Raw genomic sequence first — 16,885 nt, forward strand, 5'->3', positions numbered from 1 at the left:
CACTTAGGTCACCTAGAACAGTTGTAAGAGCTTACTTTGGTTACACACTACCCTGTCTTCTTTCTTTTCCAACTCTCTCAAATACATATCCCCAGGGAAACACAGGAAGCTTCAAAAATAAATAAGACCAAAGAAATGGAACTGAAGGGGCAAAAATAGAAGTCCTAAAGGCAAAGAGAGATATACTCCTGTAACAGATCATGCAGAACTGGCATACTGTAATAATCAAAATCATCACAATAAAAAAAATTTATTTGGTGCCTGCCTGTGTTCCAGCAAGTATGCTAAGCTCTTTGCAAACATTAAGTCATTGTTTCCTTGCAAAAATCCTAGGAGGTATAAGCTATTATTATCCCCATTCCATTTTACAGTTGTAGAAACTGAGGCAAACTAAGGTTATGTGATTTGCCCAAGGCCATAAATTCAGTGTCAAAAGCAGGATTTGAACCTGGATCTTCCTGATTCCAGGCCCAGCACTCTATCCACTGCACCACCTAGCTGCTTCTAATCAGAGATAATTCTGTACCAAAAGGGTGTTGAAGTCATATAACAATTCCCCAAAGTATTTGGAATTTGTGAGAGATAGCTCTACTTGATTAGACTAAAAAGCTACCAATGGTAACAGTCTGACATAGTAGAACCAACACTGTATATATCTGGAATCAGGGGATATGGGTTCTAATCCTAATCTATACTTTTATTAACTCTGTGATTCCAGAGCAAATCTTTCAACCTCTCAGTTTCAGTAATGATAAAAACAGGGATAAATAACATTTGTACTAGTTCTCTTACTCAGTTATCGTAAAAAGCAAATGAAAACATAAGTAAATCAATCAAGCAGTTATTAAGCACCTAGTATGTTCTCAGGCACTGTGCTAGGTATTAGGCATACAAAGACAAAAACAAAATAGTCTGTGCCCTCAAGTGCTAACAAAGTATTGGGAGAGACCACACGTGCACATAAACATATACAAAATAATAAAGCAATTTCAGGAGAAGGCACAAACAGTGGGAGAAATGAGCAAAGTATACTCTGAATGTGCACTGTTAACAATTTTACATGGCATGTATATATATTATGTTATAGATATGGTCAATGTCATATGCATTTCCATCATTTATCTACACTGTCCAAGGTTAACTATGCTAAATCCCATGGCTTTTTCTCCATCCTTATCCTTCTTGACTTCTCTGCAGTATCTGACACTGGACTACCCCTAGATACTCTTCTCTGCTTTCTCCTTTCTCACCGTTCCTTCCGAGTTTTCTTTGCTGAACCATGACCCATTACCCTGCTCCTTCCCATGTCTGCACCCAGCGAGCTCTCCTAAGCCCTCTTCTCTCCTTTGCACACTTCTTCAGTGATCTCATCACTATCCTCTTCTCAGTGTTGAGATCCATCCTGCAATAATCAACTGCCTGTTAAGACATCTAGATATGACCACCTAGTTATCCCATAAGAAACAAAAATCCCTGCACTCAAACAGCAAGCATTCTAGTCCGGGTAGGGGGACCATGTATATAGAACATTACCAAGTTATTTCTAGGGAGATAAGGATGGCAACTGGGGTTGAGGGAGAATCAACACAGAGTATCTTATAAAAGGTGACTCTCAAACTGAGCTTTGAAGGATGCCAAGGACTCTATGAGGCAGAAATGATAAGGCAGTACATTCCAGGTATGGGGAATTCACAAATTTGCAAACAAAGAGGCAGGAGAAGCAACACCATATTTTTTAAAAGCAAACAGGCCAGTCTGACTAGACTGCAGACCTCAGAAAGAGGAGTAATATGCTATAAACATGGAAAAGTAGTCTGGAACCAGACTGTGAAGGGCTTTAAAAACCAAAGAGCAGAGGAGCTAAATGATCCCCCTTCTTCAATATGTCCTCCCTATTACAACTGCTATATGGTTTTCTATCTGCTGCCTCTATAGCTTTGCAAAAACTATCCCATATGCCTAGAATGCTCTCTCTCCCCTCACCTCTGTCTCTTGGAATCTCTACCTTCCTTAAAGGCTTCTGAACTCAGCTGTCACCTCTTAGACAAGGCTTTCCCTGGTGGCCCAAGTTGTTGGTGTTCTCCTCTTCCTTCTCTCCCAAGGAAATTATTTTGCATGTATTTTGTTTCAGCTCCAGTGGAATATAAATGTCTTGAGAGCAGAGAATGTTAGGTTTCTGTCTTCATATTTTCCACGTTTTTCTCTGTCTTCACATTCTCCCAGAGCCAAACGTAGATAGCATAAGGAAGGCGCTTAATGTTTGTTGAATTGAATTAATGTCATCTATTAAATAAGTCTTCTTTTGCTCTGCATATTACGAATCATAGAAGGATTTGGATGGGTATATTTCAGACCCAACCCTCCCCCAGATTTCAGTAACACAAGTCAAAAGAAGACAGGGAGAAGTCCCAAGTTCCTTCTCAGCCTAGACCCATTTCATATTTGGTATTAGAAGCAAGCACAAATAGTACAGAATTTATTTCAGAGAACAGACTTTGGGCAACAGTTTCCTTTTAGACAGTCACCAGCTTAAGCTTCCCTGGAGTCTGACTGATGCTGAGCAACACAGGTTGCCTCACTGACAGATTTCTGGTAGCCAGGGTCTCTCTCCCTCTAAGTCCAGTCATGTGGAGATGGTGAAATTCCTTGGGCCTTACTGGAGTTTTCCATTAAATAAAAAGTATGATATTTCTTCAAGTTTCCTCCAGAATTCTCCAAGAGTTCAGCAAGTGATTTGAAAATGCTGGAAGAATAAAAAGACACTAGCCAGAGGGCCTTAACCTGGGGCCTGTAAACTTGTTTTAGTTGATGTTGTTTTGGGGCAATTGTATACCAATATAATTGTTTTCCTTTGTAAACCTATGTATTTTATTTTTATGCATTTAAAAACAATAATAAGGCTATAATACTGTATGTACCCTTTGACCCAATAATACCATCACTACTAGGTCTGTATTTCCAAAAGAGCAAAGAAAAAGGGAAAAGACCTACATGTACAAAAATATTTATAGCAGCTCTTTTTATGGTGGCAAAGAATTGGAAACTGAGAGGATGCCTGGCAATTGTGGAATGGCTGAACAAGCTGTGGTACATGATTGTAGCAGAAGATTTTTATGCTATAAGAAATGACTAACACAATGGTTTCAGAAAAATCTGGGAACATTTATATGAATTGATGCAAAATGAAATGAGCAGAACCAGAACAACACTGTATACAGCAACAGCAATATAACGATGAACAACTGTGAAAGACTTGGCTATTCCAATCAAAAATACAATGATTCAAGACGATTCCAAAGGACTCATGATTTAAAACAAATTTTTTAAAAAGCTATCCACTGCCTGGAAAGAGAGAACTGATAAACTGAGTGCAGATTGAAACATACTTTTTTCACTTTATGTTCCTTTTTTTTGGCAACATGGGTAATACGGAAATGTTTTGCATGACTCCACATGTGTAATTGATATACCGCTTGCCTTCTCAATGGATAAGGGACGGGAAGAATTTGAAACTCAAAATTTGAAAAAAATGTTAAAAACAATATATAAATATGTAAAATAAATAGATAAGCAAATAAACGTTAAAAACAATATGAGAAGGGGTCCACAGATTTCAGCAGACTACCAAAGGAGGCCATGACTCCAAAAAATAAAAATAAAGGTTAATAACTTCCGCTAGGTAGCTGGCACAAAGGAAACAACAGAGACGCCCCAAAAGGAAAGATCCCTATTCACTCTCCTAACATCTCTGGGCCTCGGTATACTCATCCATAAAGCTGCCCACCTGCGATGTCTTCCAGCTCCGGATCTATTCCTCCCCACACCTCCTGCCCCTGCCACACCCTCCACGAAACCCGGGGGCCACAAGGCGGAGGTGAGATCCCAGCCGCTCGTCCCACTCACGCGCAAGCGTGAGGTGTGGTTCTCTCCCCCGGGGGCCTGAGGTCTCGGTGGCCCAGAGGCCAATTCCGACCGCGAGAAGCCAGCGTATCTCCCCACCCCCCGCCCCCCGCCCCCCGCCCCCCGCTTCTCTTCGGCTCCCCTCCCCCTCTCCTTTCCCTAACTCTCCCTCTTCCTTTCCCTTTTCCTCCTCCTCTTCCCCTTCCTCCTCCCCCCAGCTAGGTTACCTGGGCCTCCGGAAGAAATAGGGCCCCGGGGCCCTGTCGAGGGGCGCGGGAGGGGAGGCCCAGGCGGCGTCGACTGGCGGCAGGCGCAGCTGCCACGGGATCTCCTCCGCTGCCCGCACCAGCCCCTTGCAGTGCTGCCGGAGGATCCAGCCCCGTCCGGTCGCCATGGAGACGCTAGAACGCTGGCCCGGGCGGGACGGAGCCCGAGGGCGGCCCGGAGCCCAGATAGAGGGGAGGGGCTCGTGGCCTTCCCCCTCTGGAAGAGGAGGAGGAAGAGGAGGAGGAAGAGGAGGAGACGGAGGAGGCGGCGGCAGAGGAGGCCGGAGCGCTAACGACCGTCAGCGTCTCCGCACTCACGGCCCCCCGCCCGCCGCCGCTCGCCGAAGTACTCCGGGCCTCCGCGGAAATTTCTTCCTCAGGCACTCGGCCCCATCACCGCCTGCGGCCGGGCCGTTTTCCTCCGCCCGCCGCCGGTGGCGCGCAGGTCGCTCTTGGGTACTAGGCGGCTGAGCTGGCGATGGAAGGGTGGGGTGGGGGTGGGTTAATGGCCCGTGTATAAGGTCGCTGCCCCCTAGAACCCAGGATAAATTTATGGAGAACTGACGGAGGCCCTGGAGCAACTGATGGGGAGTGTAGTGGGAGAAGGAAAGAGAGTCCTGACCTTTCTCATTACCAATAGTCCTTAATAAAAAAGAACATACAAATGATGGACGAAATTCCAAGCTGTTGGGTTTTGTTTTGGTTTGGTTTTTTTTAGGATTTGACGAAGTCGATAAACCATTAGCTAATCTGATGGGGGGAGGGAGGAGAGAGAGAGAGAGAGATCAAACCGGCAAATAAAAGATGAATAAAGTGCACATCGGAAAGGAAATTTTAAAATTATCGAGAACTACTTTACACAACTCTACGGGCTACAAAACGGAGGATTCAAGGGGAAATTGGTAAATGTCTACAAAAATATAAAACACCCAAACGTTCCGGAATGATGACGCGCCTCTGTGCTGCCAGGCTTGGGCTTCATCTTACGCGTGTCCCCCACGTACTGTGACCTTCTAGAGGTCAGAAACTTTCATTCCTGGCTTGGCCGGTGGTAGGGGCTTAAAAGGGTCCATTAATTCATTCAAGCATCTTCGTAATTATCTCACGTTCCCTCACCTCCGCCCAGGGAGCTTTTCCAGTCTGGCAGTTCACTTAATCTAGTGTCTGCCACACCAATGCATCTCCTTTATCTTGAGGAGTCTGAGAATTTTTATGCAAATGCTACTCTAAAGTGAAGCAAAACATTTGTTGTTGTTTTTTTAATAAAGCACTAGTGAAGAGTAACAATCCCTAGGTTTTTATCGTGTATTTTTTAAACAAATGTATACTAATATTACAACTAATATCACGTGAAGGAGTCTTCAATTTCATATGTAAGTAGATTGGAAAACATGATGAAACAACAGGCCTGCGCCTGTTTCCTTGTCAGTAAAAAGAGGGATTGGGCTAAATGGTTTCCACTGTTTCTTCCAGAGTTTACCAGTCTATGATTATGAGTTATTGCCAATGATACAGGCTTGTTAAAGCTGGAATCCTTGGATTATTACTTACATCAACGCTGCGAGGTCTACTGGAGCAAAAATGCTATGTCAGTACAGAATATTAACAGAAAGGTTTGCTGCTAATTAATCTGTGATCTGTGAAGTTTATTATCCTGGCTTTACCGAAGTACGGGAACGTAAAGACCTAAGTAATTTGCCCATAATCACAGAAAAAAAAAAATCAGTGAACGAGCAGGAATTAAAATTAAGCCAATTCAATTTACACAATCCTTTTAATTTAGGGTACTGTGAGATTTGCCGTTTATAATTATTAGATATCAATATAACTATTGATTTTGCAAGAGGTTAAAGGGAAAGCTCATAATTAAACTCAGAGAAGAGGGATAAAGAAAATTTTAAACGTGCCACAAATTTTTTTAAAGCATAGTTCATTCTTATACTTCAACTACGTGCAGCCCGTGCTTTCAAACAAGAGCATGAGAGGTGGCGAGGGGGTTAAATGGAGCTCCCCACACATTGCATTGTGGAATTTGTAGTCCGCTTTTACTTTCCTACGGCGGGCAAGTCTATCAATAACAACGTCTGCAAACTACTAGTCCCAGGGATCCTCGATATTTTCCAGGAAACTTTGGAAATACAATGGCGGGGGATATGTGAATGTCAGTGAGCCGTGGGTAAAAGTTGTCGTTTCTATTTAAGTAAGAGGAGGGCCACAAAGGAAAGCAGGTAGAAGTTAATTTTTCCACTGATATCTTCCTTTTAATTAGAAATCGCTGCAGCTCACATTGCCATATGAACCCTGTGCTCCTGTTTGTGGTTCTAAGGGTCACTCACTGCAGACCGCGGTAGGTGTCTGGGCGGCCGTGCAGACTCTAAACTCGTGCAAAGTGTGTCTGGTGGCAGGTTCTGTCCGGGGAACCTCTTTCTCCGAGCATGATTTCTGCGTCTTTACTTCGAGCTATTCAGTACACAGAGAAGCTACACAGCTCCCCTGGAAAGCGACTGCTTTTGCTCCAGCTGGTCCCCTTCAACAAAGCCTGTATTAAGACGTGGCCATGTTTGAGGTGGGGGCTCCTGGAGCAAAGGGAAGTTGTACTGCAACCTAGACGCATCCTTAGGGTCACTCAGAAAGGCATCTGGACTCAGGGAAACAAGGCCCTGAGAGCAGAAGAGGACGGCAGCAAACAAGTGTCTGTGCAGAAAAGTCAGAGGGAAGGACCTGCTCTTTCAACTTCACAGAGAGGTAATAATCAGTGAGTTGCTTGTGCCTTTTGAATCAGATGCAGTGTTTAAATAAGAAAAAAAAAAGAAAGAAAGAAAAATTGACACAAAGATAGAACATGAACACAACCAGAGTCATGGAATACGGACTTGACATTTCCTCAGCCAGTTAGAACACTGGTATAGTATCAAATCAAGTAGTATCAAAGTCCTACTAAACTGCTATTTACCGCTTGTGTTATTTTCGTCAAGTCACTTCATCTCTCTAGGCCTCAGTCTGCTTCTCTGTAAAAAAAAAGGGGGGGGGAATTGGACTAGAGGGAGTTTTAAACTTTTTTATGTGTTATGAACGAACCCCTTTGGCAGTCTGGTGAATCTTTTGGATCCATTCTCAGAATATTTTTAAATGCATCAAATAAGGTACATAGAATTACAAAGGAAACTATTGTATTGAAGTAAAGACTTTCCCATACAATGCTGGGACCTCCAAAATCTCTCCACAGGGTGGATCAGAAAATTGCTAAGGTCCTTTTCATTTCTAATTATATTTGATCGTAATCTGCCCCATTACACCTAGAAAAAATAATGAGGGGGAGGGGAGTAACCACTTATAGACTGTTTTAGTATCCATTGGGGGAAAAATGACTAGAACCCTGCTCAAAAAAAAAGAAAAAAAATACTTCCATTTAATTGTCACCAGATTATTTTAGTCATATTCAAGAAGTATTTAGCAGCCCCTCCTAAGAGCCCAACTGTGCACTATGTTCTTTGGTTGTACAAAAGCTGTCTTTCCCTGTCTCTAAAGTGCTCCCTATTTGGGAAGTAGGATACATATCATAAAATAATTACAGAGTGAGAACTAGTTAATAAGGTATTGAAGTACAGCTGTTTGAAAATAAGACTATAATAAGGTATTAATTATGCTACAGATAGAGAGATTAGGATGGGATAGACTCATTAAGTAAAGTTTTACAGAGGAAGTTGGACTTGAAGTGGGTCTTAAAGTACAGTACGACTGAGACCTAGCACAGGGCTTTGCAAGTAGTAAATAAAATGAGTGGGTTGCCCTCTGTTGGAGAGACACTCTAATGAATTGGAAAGAGCTATCTATGGATTTGGAGTTGGAAGGTCTAGGTTTGCATCTGGGCTCTGCCACAGCTCTACCTCCGTATTATGAAGTATTATTCATTGAAAGATTAAGGAAAAAGGCATTATCTAAACCAGAAGAATTAGCATCCAGAGGGGTCTAGTTGACCCAAAAGAGAACAAATAATTTACTTTGGGCAATAAGGTCATGTGATGTGCATGTGCATTATTTGTTCTTTTGCATTATTTTATTTTGTGCAAATCCAAATATTGAATAAGGACAAAGCTCACCGAAGCTTTCTCCACTTCTGAAACTTTATTGGGAGACTGAGTGACAACCTTGGGTGTGTGGTGAGAATTATCTTGTTTGGAACAATATAGTGAACAATACATCTAAACCCTGGTTTAAATGAAAGAGTTACCTTTAACACAGTTGGTATTTGTACTATCTCATTTCATTTAAGAACCTATGTTCCAAACTATGAGAGAGAAGTATATGATCCTAGTTACTTTTTTTAAGAAGGAATTAATCATGAGGCTGGAGCCAAGATGTCAGAATAAAAGCAGGGATTTGATTTTGCTTTCCCCCAAAGCCCTCCAAATACCTGTAAAAATGACTCTAAATAAATTCTAGAGCAGCAGAACCCACAAAATGACACAGTGAAACAAATTTCCAGTCCAAGACAACCTGGAAGGTCGACAGGAAAGGTCTGTTGCACCAGTCTGAGAGAAGAGTGTAGTCCAGGGCAAAACGTGCCAGCACAGACTGGGCCCCAGCAAACCCAGAGCAGGCTTCAGGGCGGCAGCTGTGGAGGTCTCTAGACTTCTCAACCCACAAATGCCAAAGACAACTTACAAGGTCAGTAGGAAAGGTGTGTCGGACCTGGGTGAGAGAGGAGTTCAGTCTGGCCCTAGCCCTGGGGCTGTAGCTGCTTCCAAAGCTCTCAGCTCACAGATGGTGGTAGGGAGATGAAGCAGCTGATCAGAGGGGGATTATAGGGATCTCTTTGCTGGCACTGAGGCAGGATTCTCTTGCTTTGCCCCATGCTTTAATCTGGGTCGCAGTCCTGGGTGTTGATCTAGGGCAAGGAGGAGCACTGGCATGGCAGAACTTGTGGCAGTGGTGGAGAGGTAATCCTCCTCACAGTTCCAAGGCAGAAAAGAGTGCTTGTGGTCACTCATAGACTAAAGCACAGGCCAGCAAAGGAGTAAACACCTCTCCTTTGATCATACCATCTTGGAAGAATTGAAAATTTACAAGTCCCTAGAATTATCTCTGAAAACAGCTGAATAAAACCCCTAAAACTTGGGATAGTACATTCTCCACACTGGAAGCAGAGCCCTACTTTAACAAAAAGTTAAGTCAAGTAGTTGGTTGGGAACATGAGCAAACAATGGAAAAATACTCAGAGTATATAGAAGCTTACTTTGGTGACAAAAAAGATCAAAACATACAACCAGAAGACAGCAAAATCAAAGCTCCTACATCCAAAGTCTCCAAGAAAAATATGAATTGGTCTCAGGATGTGGAAGAACTCAAAAAGGATTTTGAAAAGCAAGTAAGAGGAAATAGAGGAAAAATTGGAAAAAGAAATGAGAGTGATGCAAGAAAATCATGAAAAACTTTTTCATGAAAAATCATGAAAACAAAGTCAACTAGCTAAAAAAGACCCAAAAAAATACTGAAGAAAATAACACCTAAAAAAAAATAGACTAACCCAAATGGCAAAAGAGGTCCAAAAAACCAATGAGGAGAAGAATGCCTTAAAAAGCAGAATTGGCCCAATGGAAAAGGAAGTCCAAAAGCTCACTGAAGAAAATAATTCCTTAAAAAATTAGAATGAAGCAAATGGGAGCTAATGATTTTATGAGAAATCAAGAAACAATAAAACAAAACCAAAAGAATGAAAAAATAGAAGACAATGTGAAATATCTCATTGGAAAAACAACTGACCTGGAAAATAGATCCAGGAGAGATCATTTAAAAATTAGTGGACTTGAGGCAGCTAGGTAGTGTTGTGGATAGAGCTCTGGCCTTGGAGTCAGGAGGACCTGAGTTCAAATCTGACCTCAGACACTTGACACTTATTAGCTGTGTGACCCTGGGCAAGTCACTTAACCCCAATTTCCTCACAAAAAAAAAAAAATTGGATTACCTGAAAGCCATGATCAAGAAAAGCCTAGACATCATCTTTCAAGAAATTATCAAGAAAAACTGCTCTGATATTGTAGAACTAAAGGGTAAAATAAAAATTGAAAGAATCCACCAATCACATCCTGAAAGAGATTTAAAAAGGAAAACTCCCAGGAATGTTATAGCCAAATTCCAGAGTTCCCAGGTCAAGGAGAAAATATTGCAAGCAGCCAGAAAGAACCAATTCAAGTATTGTGGAAACACAATCAGGACAACATAAGATGTAGCAGCTTCTACATTAAGGGACCAGAGGGCTTGGAATATGATATTCCAGAGGTCAAAGGAGCTAGGATTACAGCCAAGAATCACCTACCCAGCAAAACTGAGTATAATCCTTCAGGGGAAAAAATGGATATTCAATGAAATAGAGGACTTTTGAGCATTCTTGATAAAAAGACCAGAGCTGAATAGAAAATTTGACTTTCAAATACATGACTCAAATACAAGAAGCATGAAAAGGTAAACAAGAAAGAGAAATCATAAGGGACTTAATAAAGTTGAACTGTTTACATTCCTATATGGAAAGATGATATTTATAACTCATGAGACCTTTCTCAGTACTAGGGTAGTTGGAAGGAATTTATATATAGACAGAGGGCTCAGGGTGAGTTGAATATGAAGAGATGATACCTAAAAAATAAAATTAAGGGGTGAGAAAGGAATGTACTGGGAGAAGGAGAAAAGGAGAAGTAGAATTATCTCACATAAAAGAAACAAGAAAAAGTTTTTACAGTGGAGGGGAAAAGAGGGAATGTGAGAGAAAATGAGTGAATCTTATTCTCATTGGATTTGGCTTAAGGAGGGAATAGCATACACACTCAATTGGGTGTGGAAATCTATCTTACCCTACAGAAAAATAGGGGAGAAGGGGATAAGAGAGGGGAGGATGAAAGGGGGGGGCAGATTGGGGGAGGGAGTAATCAGAAGTAAACACTTTTGAGGAGGAACAGGGTCAAAGGAGGGAATAGAATGAATTGGGCGGGATGGGTTGTAGAGAAATATAGTTTGTCTTTCACAACATGACTATTATGGAAGTGTTTTGCATGACTACATATGCAAACCTATGTCACATTGCTAGCCTTCTCAATGAAGGTGGGTGGGGAGGGAGGAAGGAAGAGAATTTGGAACTCAAAGTTTTCAAAACGAATGTTAAAAATTGTTTTTACATGCAACTGGGAAATAAGATATATAGGCAATATAGGAGTATAGAAATCTATCCTGCTGTACAGGAAAATAGAAGACGAAAGGGATAAGAGAAGGGAGGGTGGTGGTGATAAAAGGGAGAGCAGATTGGGGGAAGGGGTAATCAGAATGCACAGGGTTGTGGGGTGGAGGGAGAGAAGAAATGGGGAGAAAATTTGGAACTCAAGATCTTGTGATAGTGAATGTTAAAGACTAAAAATTAATTAATTATTTTAATTAACCACAAAAAAAGAAGGACCTAATCATGTACAAATTTGTTTATGGATATGTCAGAATGTAAGTCAGTTTTCAATATCAAATGTTCCTCACAGTTAAATTATATTTTCCTATACCTTTGCTTCTAGAAGTAGTCTAGCTGAATTCAAAACTTATATTTAATCCATTCATGAAACTTTCTTCAATTTCCACAAATGATCCTGTTTGTTAGAAGTATAATGAATATTTTTATTCGTATTGAGAAAGCCACATGAAAAGTACAGGGCATTCCCCACATCTGTTCAGTTTACAAATCATTTGGGCTGCCCAAATTCCCTTTCAATTTCCATTCTTGCTTACTGAAATGTCTTTGGCCTATTCAGTGGGGGTGGCATTACTAGAAAATGATGACAAACTAAGTTGTTGAAGCCAAGACTTTATTTCGGCCTTTAACAAACAAATTACCAAAGTCAATTTTTTCTGCCCCCCTTTGCATAGTTTATGTAGCGTTGTATTCTTATTATAGTACACAGTGCAGGATATTGGAGCAGTTATCATGAGAACTGCAGAAAGAAGAATTGTCTTTGCACATAGAAAATGTGTGGATATTTGACATTTACCTGGCAATGTGGTGTCTTAACAGTTTTAAATAAAGCACTTTAGAGACTGACTGGTTATTATTTGAAAATCATCAACTAGAAGAATGTTCTTTGGGCCCCCTTGAAGCAGTGGAGTTTGCGGTTTCAACTATAATAACTCTTTATTTTCACCCACCTCTAACTGAAATTTAGTATTTCCCTCCATTATCAAAAAACATTCTTTTGAGAAGGGATCCATAGGCTTCACTAGACACTAATAAAAATGTTAGAAATGGCCTTTAAACTGTAGTCTTTAAAACTGTAGTTCTTTAAACTAGTTGGAAAAACACCATTTAAAACACTAACCCCATGTTTTTGACTCAGTAGTAGTTGTGCAGTTGTTTCAGTCATGTCCGACTCTTCATAACCTCCTTTGGGGTTTTCTTGGCAAAGATACGATAGTGGTTTGCCATTTCCTTCTCCAGGTCATTTTACAGATGAGGAAACTGAGGCAAATAGGGTTAAGTGATTTGCCCAGGGTCACACAGCTAGTAAGTGTCTTAGGTCGTGTTTGAACTCAGGGAGATGAATCTTCCTGACTCCAGGCCTGGCAGTCCATTCACTGTGCAACCTAGCTGCCCTTCTACAAGTAGTAGCAAAATTTTATTAATGTGTATATAGTTCATGTATAACTTTTGTTGTTTTCCCTTTACAGTGAAAGAAGCTGGAAGAGATTTTACCTATTTAATAATAGTGCTTATTGGAATCAGTGTCACAGGTTGAAAAAAATAGCAAGTATAATTTCTAAATTTCTCCATTTACATATTGCCTCAATTAGATCTTATTTTGTTTTCATTTGCTTATCCTGTTATTTCAGGTGGCTTATTCTATGTGATTTTCCAAGAACTTTTCTCCTCATCCAGCCCTAATAAGATTTATGGAAAAGCCTTAGAAAAATGCAGATCTCATCCAGAGGTTAGTTGTTAAGACTGTTACCACATATGAACTAGAAAATAAAATAGAGACAAAAAAGCTGGTGGGAAGCATGTTACACAGGATTCTAGTACTGACTTACATTGAATGCTGGTGTCCTTCGGGCGACCTGACCTCTTATTTCTAAATGGGATTATAATACTGCATTCCCAAGGGGGAAATGTGATTTTATATTAGAAGCAGAGTGGTATAATGAAAAGAGTGCAGGGTTTAGACTTAGAAAAGAGGAAGTTGAAATAGATGGCCGCTAAGATCTATTTCATATCTGTATCTATGATCCTATATAGGACGCATTTTGAGCCCTTCCAAGTGAAACTCAAACAAAAATTCATACTAATGTTATAATTATTAGTAATACAAAATGCTCTGAAATGTATTAACTTTACCAGGGCTCATTTTAGTGCCCAGAAGTATTATTTTACTTGATATACTAGTGGCAGAAAAATATTAATTCATCCTTCACTTAACAGTGCTAGATTTACTTCCCAGAAGTAGCTCAGTTACTAGGAGGCTCTCACAATGATTAAAGTTTGAATGAGTAACTTAAAGGTATTGGCGTCATTAATGTCAATTAAGATATTGTCATACATGGCCAAAGATTAAATCAAAAAGCCATCTCTCCGTCCCCACACACTCCCAATCTAAGCCATTTTATGGCTTTGTGGGAATTACTACACCCTCCAAAGTTTTCTCTTTTTCATTGATCTTTCAGTTCTTAGAAGCCAGAATACAATCCAGAGGGTCTTCTGTGTCTAGAGAACCAAGTATAAAAAATAGGAGTAATCAGTATGGATAACAGCATAGCTAGAAAGATTACATCATAGAACTCATCCACTTAGAGGATGTCCACTGTTGTTGAACAAAGCAGAATTTCATCAAATGAAGCTAAGACTGATATCACAGTCAGAATTTGCATGATCTAAAAGGTTAACTTGAGGTTTAAGCAGGCAAAACAGCTAATAGAAAGAAATGATTATTGTGATGTATTTAATCTGTTGCTGTTTGAAGTTAATTATGTGAATAAGCATTTGCACCTGTTCCAACTTCACAGTTCTGGGACACATTTGTTATAACATTACTCTTTTTTAATTTATGCCAGAAAGCATAGAAACTGAATACCCACCTCAACAAAGAAACAGGGTATTACAGGGGTGAAAGAAGTAATATAGCGTAAGGGAAGAATATTTAATTTATTTGGATGAAACACTTTATTTGCCTTAGCAAGTATTTCTAAAGGGACATAATTTAAAACTCTGTTTAAAAACTGCATAGCTGCTTCACTATGAATTTCCCATTAGAAGTAGTTTATTAAAACATCTAGACTTAGTCTGTTCTAAATATGTCGATAATAATTGATTTCTACCTTGTTCTAGCATTTGCTTTTTAAAGTATTTTGTTTTAATAGCATCTTATATTAAACTTTGTTCTTTAAATCAAATTAAAATCTTTGAACATTTGATTTTAACATCATGAGCTGCTGTTAGTATCTGAATGCCTGAACATTTTGTTTTCAGAGACTTTTTGTGTTTAGTGAGGGGTTGATGAAAATAATTTTTCACTTCAACTTTGATTGAGCCTTCAGTGCATCAAAGTCATTAAAGAACTAAAAATCACCCCCAAAACAACTCTTCTCATTTCTTTTAAGGTCTTTGTTTTACTTTAAGACTGGAGTTGTGACATAATAGGATTAAGCTTACTGATTTTTGGTAGAATAAATCTCAAACTTCCTGAAAGGAATATTTTACATGAGAAACATCTTAAAAGCCATTTACTTTTAAGTTACTTTCTTTTTTTTTTTCATAGGTAGTCAGTGTTTTTGGTCACAGCATTAAAGGTTATGGGGAATCAACAAGGCGAGGTAGAAGACAGCATGTCAGGTATGATAACTTTGCTTGTAATGAAGTTAAGTAATTATGAAAATTAAAATCATTCAGATGTGATTTGCTTATCTTCTTGGCAGTCATATTGAATATGTAAAAGATGGGCTAAAGCACATGCGTCTGAAATTCTACATTGAAGGCTCAGAACCAGGGAAGCAAGGAACTGTGCATCTTGAAATGAAAGAGGTATGAAAATAACCGTGGATGACATGATAATGAAATTCTTTGAAATTGACATTGCTGGAAAAAATAACACCTTTGAAGTATGTTTTTCCTACTTTCAGAACCCAGAAAGTGGCAAATATGAATTTCGCTATATATTTGTGGATGTTGATGCCTTTCCTAGAAGAACCATTGTTATTGAAGATAATCGATCCTGAGATAATTAACTAAAAGAATTAAGCAACTCTGATATGTTCTACTATGTAACATAGTAGGGAATCAAACTATTCTGATTTTCACAGTTCTCTTTATGAGCCTATTATGAATAAGATATAAAAAAGGATGTGTAATAATGAGGGGATGTATGTTGCATAAGAGTGATAATATTAGAGATCTTCAGTTGGGCAAACCATGAAATAAAGTACTTCTGTATTTTATCCAAGTGAATTGTTATTCACAGACATTATTTTTGCTTCATCTAGAACAATGCCATCTTTCAAAATAGGAGTTTTCTTCTATTAAAATTTTATGCTGCTGAAACATGGAAGATGAATTATAGGACTCTGTGCTTTTCCTTATGTTATGCAACCTTATAAAAAACCTTTGAAATAAAATTAAACTTGGAAAAAAGATGTCAGAAGTAAATTATCTTGCTGTACAATTTTGAATCTGAATTCTGTGTGAATATGAGGAAGTAACTTAGGAATTAGAGCACACCAACTAATAATGGAGTAAAGCTGTTCAAAATCAACAAAGATTGGATGCTATGTTCAATTAATCATAATATTTAGGGATTCTTTATATATGCCATCTTTTATAATATGCTCTTTTACTTTATACAGCCAAAGGAGACCTTGGAAGTAAATAAAGTTAGTATAAATAACAGTTCCTTTGATTATAAATAATCTGTGTTGTATAAAGGTTTTTGGTGGGGAATAGATAGAGTTGACTGTCACCAAGTAGGGATAAAGATTGCTAAATCCATTCCTAAAATCTTGGTACAGAGCAAAGTGTGACGTCCGAGTGTTGGTCTTCTGGTAACTAAAACGTTGATACAGCCTTGCTAAAAGAAGGAAATGCTTATTTCAAAACATTTAAATAAGACACTTGCTCATGTTTTAATTGTAAGAGAGACAGTTGAATATGAAGGGGAAAAGCACTGGATTCAAAGTCAGGGAAGTCCTGGGTTTGAGTATCTATGTGATCATACATGACTCGGCCTCTCTCAGACTTTTTTCATCTATAAAATAGAAATAGAATTTATATTATTCACTTCTTATAGTTATTGTGAGAATCAAATGAGATACGGAAGATAGAGCACTTTGTAAATCTTTAAATGCTACAGAAATTTTAGACATTAAAGTATTTTACTTACTAGTGATTGTGAGACCACATTTTATTAGAGATGTGGAGTATCAAAGAATGTTAGAATAATAGTACCTAGCATGTACATAGGACTTTAAGGTCTTCGAAGTACTTTGATGGTGATAATCAGAGTTTGAAATCCAGAGGTAAATCTGTGTTGCCATTGAAATATTTAATTATCATTTTGCCTCAAAACGAAGAACATTCTGTCTTTTATGAAGCTATTGTCCTTTGGGTTACTTTGGATTCTGAGAGGGTCCCCTAATGGTGCCTGTGAAGATTTCAACACACCCTTGAAATCTTTTTGCTTTTGGCCAGTAGGGTGAGATCAATGGAGATT

At 39.2% G+C, this 16,885-nt stretch overlaps 2 protein-coding genes across 6 annotated transcripts in view; one reads left to right on the plus strand and one right to left on the minus strand.

Moving 5' to 3' along the window:
- Nucleotides 1-4,410, minus strand: part of FBXO15 (F-box protein 15) — an 88,205-nt gene extending 83,795 nt beyond the window's left edge. The window contains exon 1 of one of the 3 annotated variants that reach the window (XM_027852438.1): nucleotides 4,128-4,227. Coding sequence is in view for 1 of the 3 variants with exons in the window: in XM_027852440.1 (XP_027708241.1) it covers nucleotides 4,128-4,294 (167 nt within the window). In the remaining 2 variants the exon portion in view is untranslated. Of the gene's footprint in view, nucleotides 1-3,784; nucleotides 3,806-4,127 lie in introns of those variants that run through there. The other 2 variants (XM_027852439.1, XM_027852440.1) reach the window with 2 other exon arrangements.
- Nucleotides 4,411-6,301: 1,891 nt separating this feature from the next.
- TIMM21 (translocase of inner mitochondrial membrane 21) lies at nucleotides 6,302-16,025 on the plus strand. 3 transcript variants are annotated; one of them, XM_027852381.1, is made up of 6 exons: nucleotides 6,302-6,911; nucleotides 12,861-12,923; nucleotides 13,023-13,120; nucleotides 14,942-15,015; nucleotides 15,099-15,204; nucleotides 15,283-16,023. In XM_027852381.1, exons 1-6 carry the CDS (start codon nucleotides 6,602-6,604, stop codon nucleotides 15,409-15,411), a joined length of 780 nt encoding a protein of 259 aa, XP_027708182.1. In that variant the 5' UTR covers nucleotides 6,302-6,601; the 3' UTR covers nucleotides 15,412-16,023. The 3 variants fall into 3 exon arrangements, with proteins under 3 accessions (XP_027708182.1, XP_027708183.1, XP_027708184.1); XM_027852382.1 differs by having other exon boundaries at nucleotides 15,303-16,019; XM_027852383.1 differs by lacking the exon at nucleotides 12,861-12,923 and having other exon boundaries at nucleotides 15,283-16,025.
- Nucleotides 16,026-16,885: the final 860 nt, after the last annotated feature.

The sequence above is a fragment of the Vombatus ursinus genome, unplaced genomic scaffold, assembly GCF_900497805.2.
Source record: "Vombatus ursinus unplaced genomic scaffold, bare-nosed wombat genome assembly UNPS02009573.1, whole genome shotgun sequence".
NCBI lineage: Eukaryota > Metazoa > Chordata > Mammalia > Diprotodontia > Vombatidae > Vombatus > Vombatus ursinus.

Excerpts from the sequence above, each read along its gene's own strand:
- TIMM21 (XM_027852381.1), top strand. The coding sequence starts at position 6,602 with ATGATTTCTGCGTCTTTACTTCGAGCTATTCAGTACACAGAGAAGCTA. Across the intron at positions 6,912-12,860 it reads TCTTTCAACTTCACAGAGAG|TGAAAGAAGCTGGAAGAGAT; the intron begins GTAATAATCAGT and ends TTCCCTTTACAG. Across the intron at positions 13,121-14,941 it reads AATGCAGATCTCATCCAGAG|GTAGTCAGTGTTTTTGGTCA; the intron begins GTTAGTTGTTAA and ends TTTTTTTCATAG.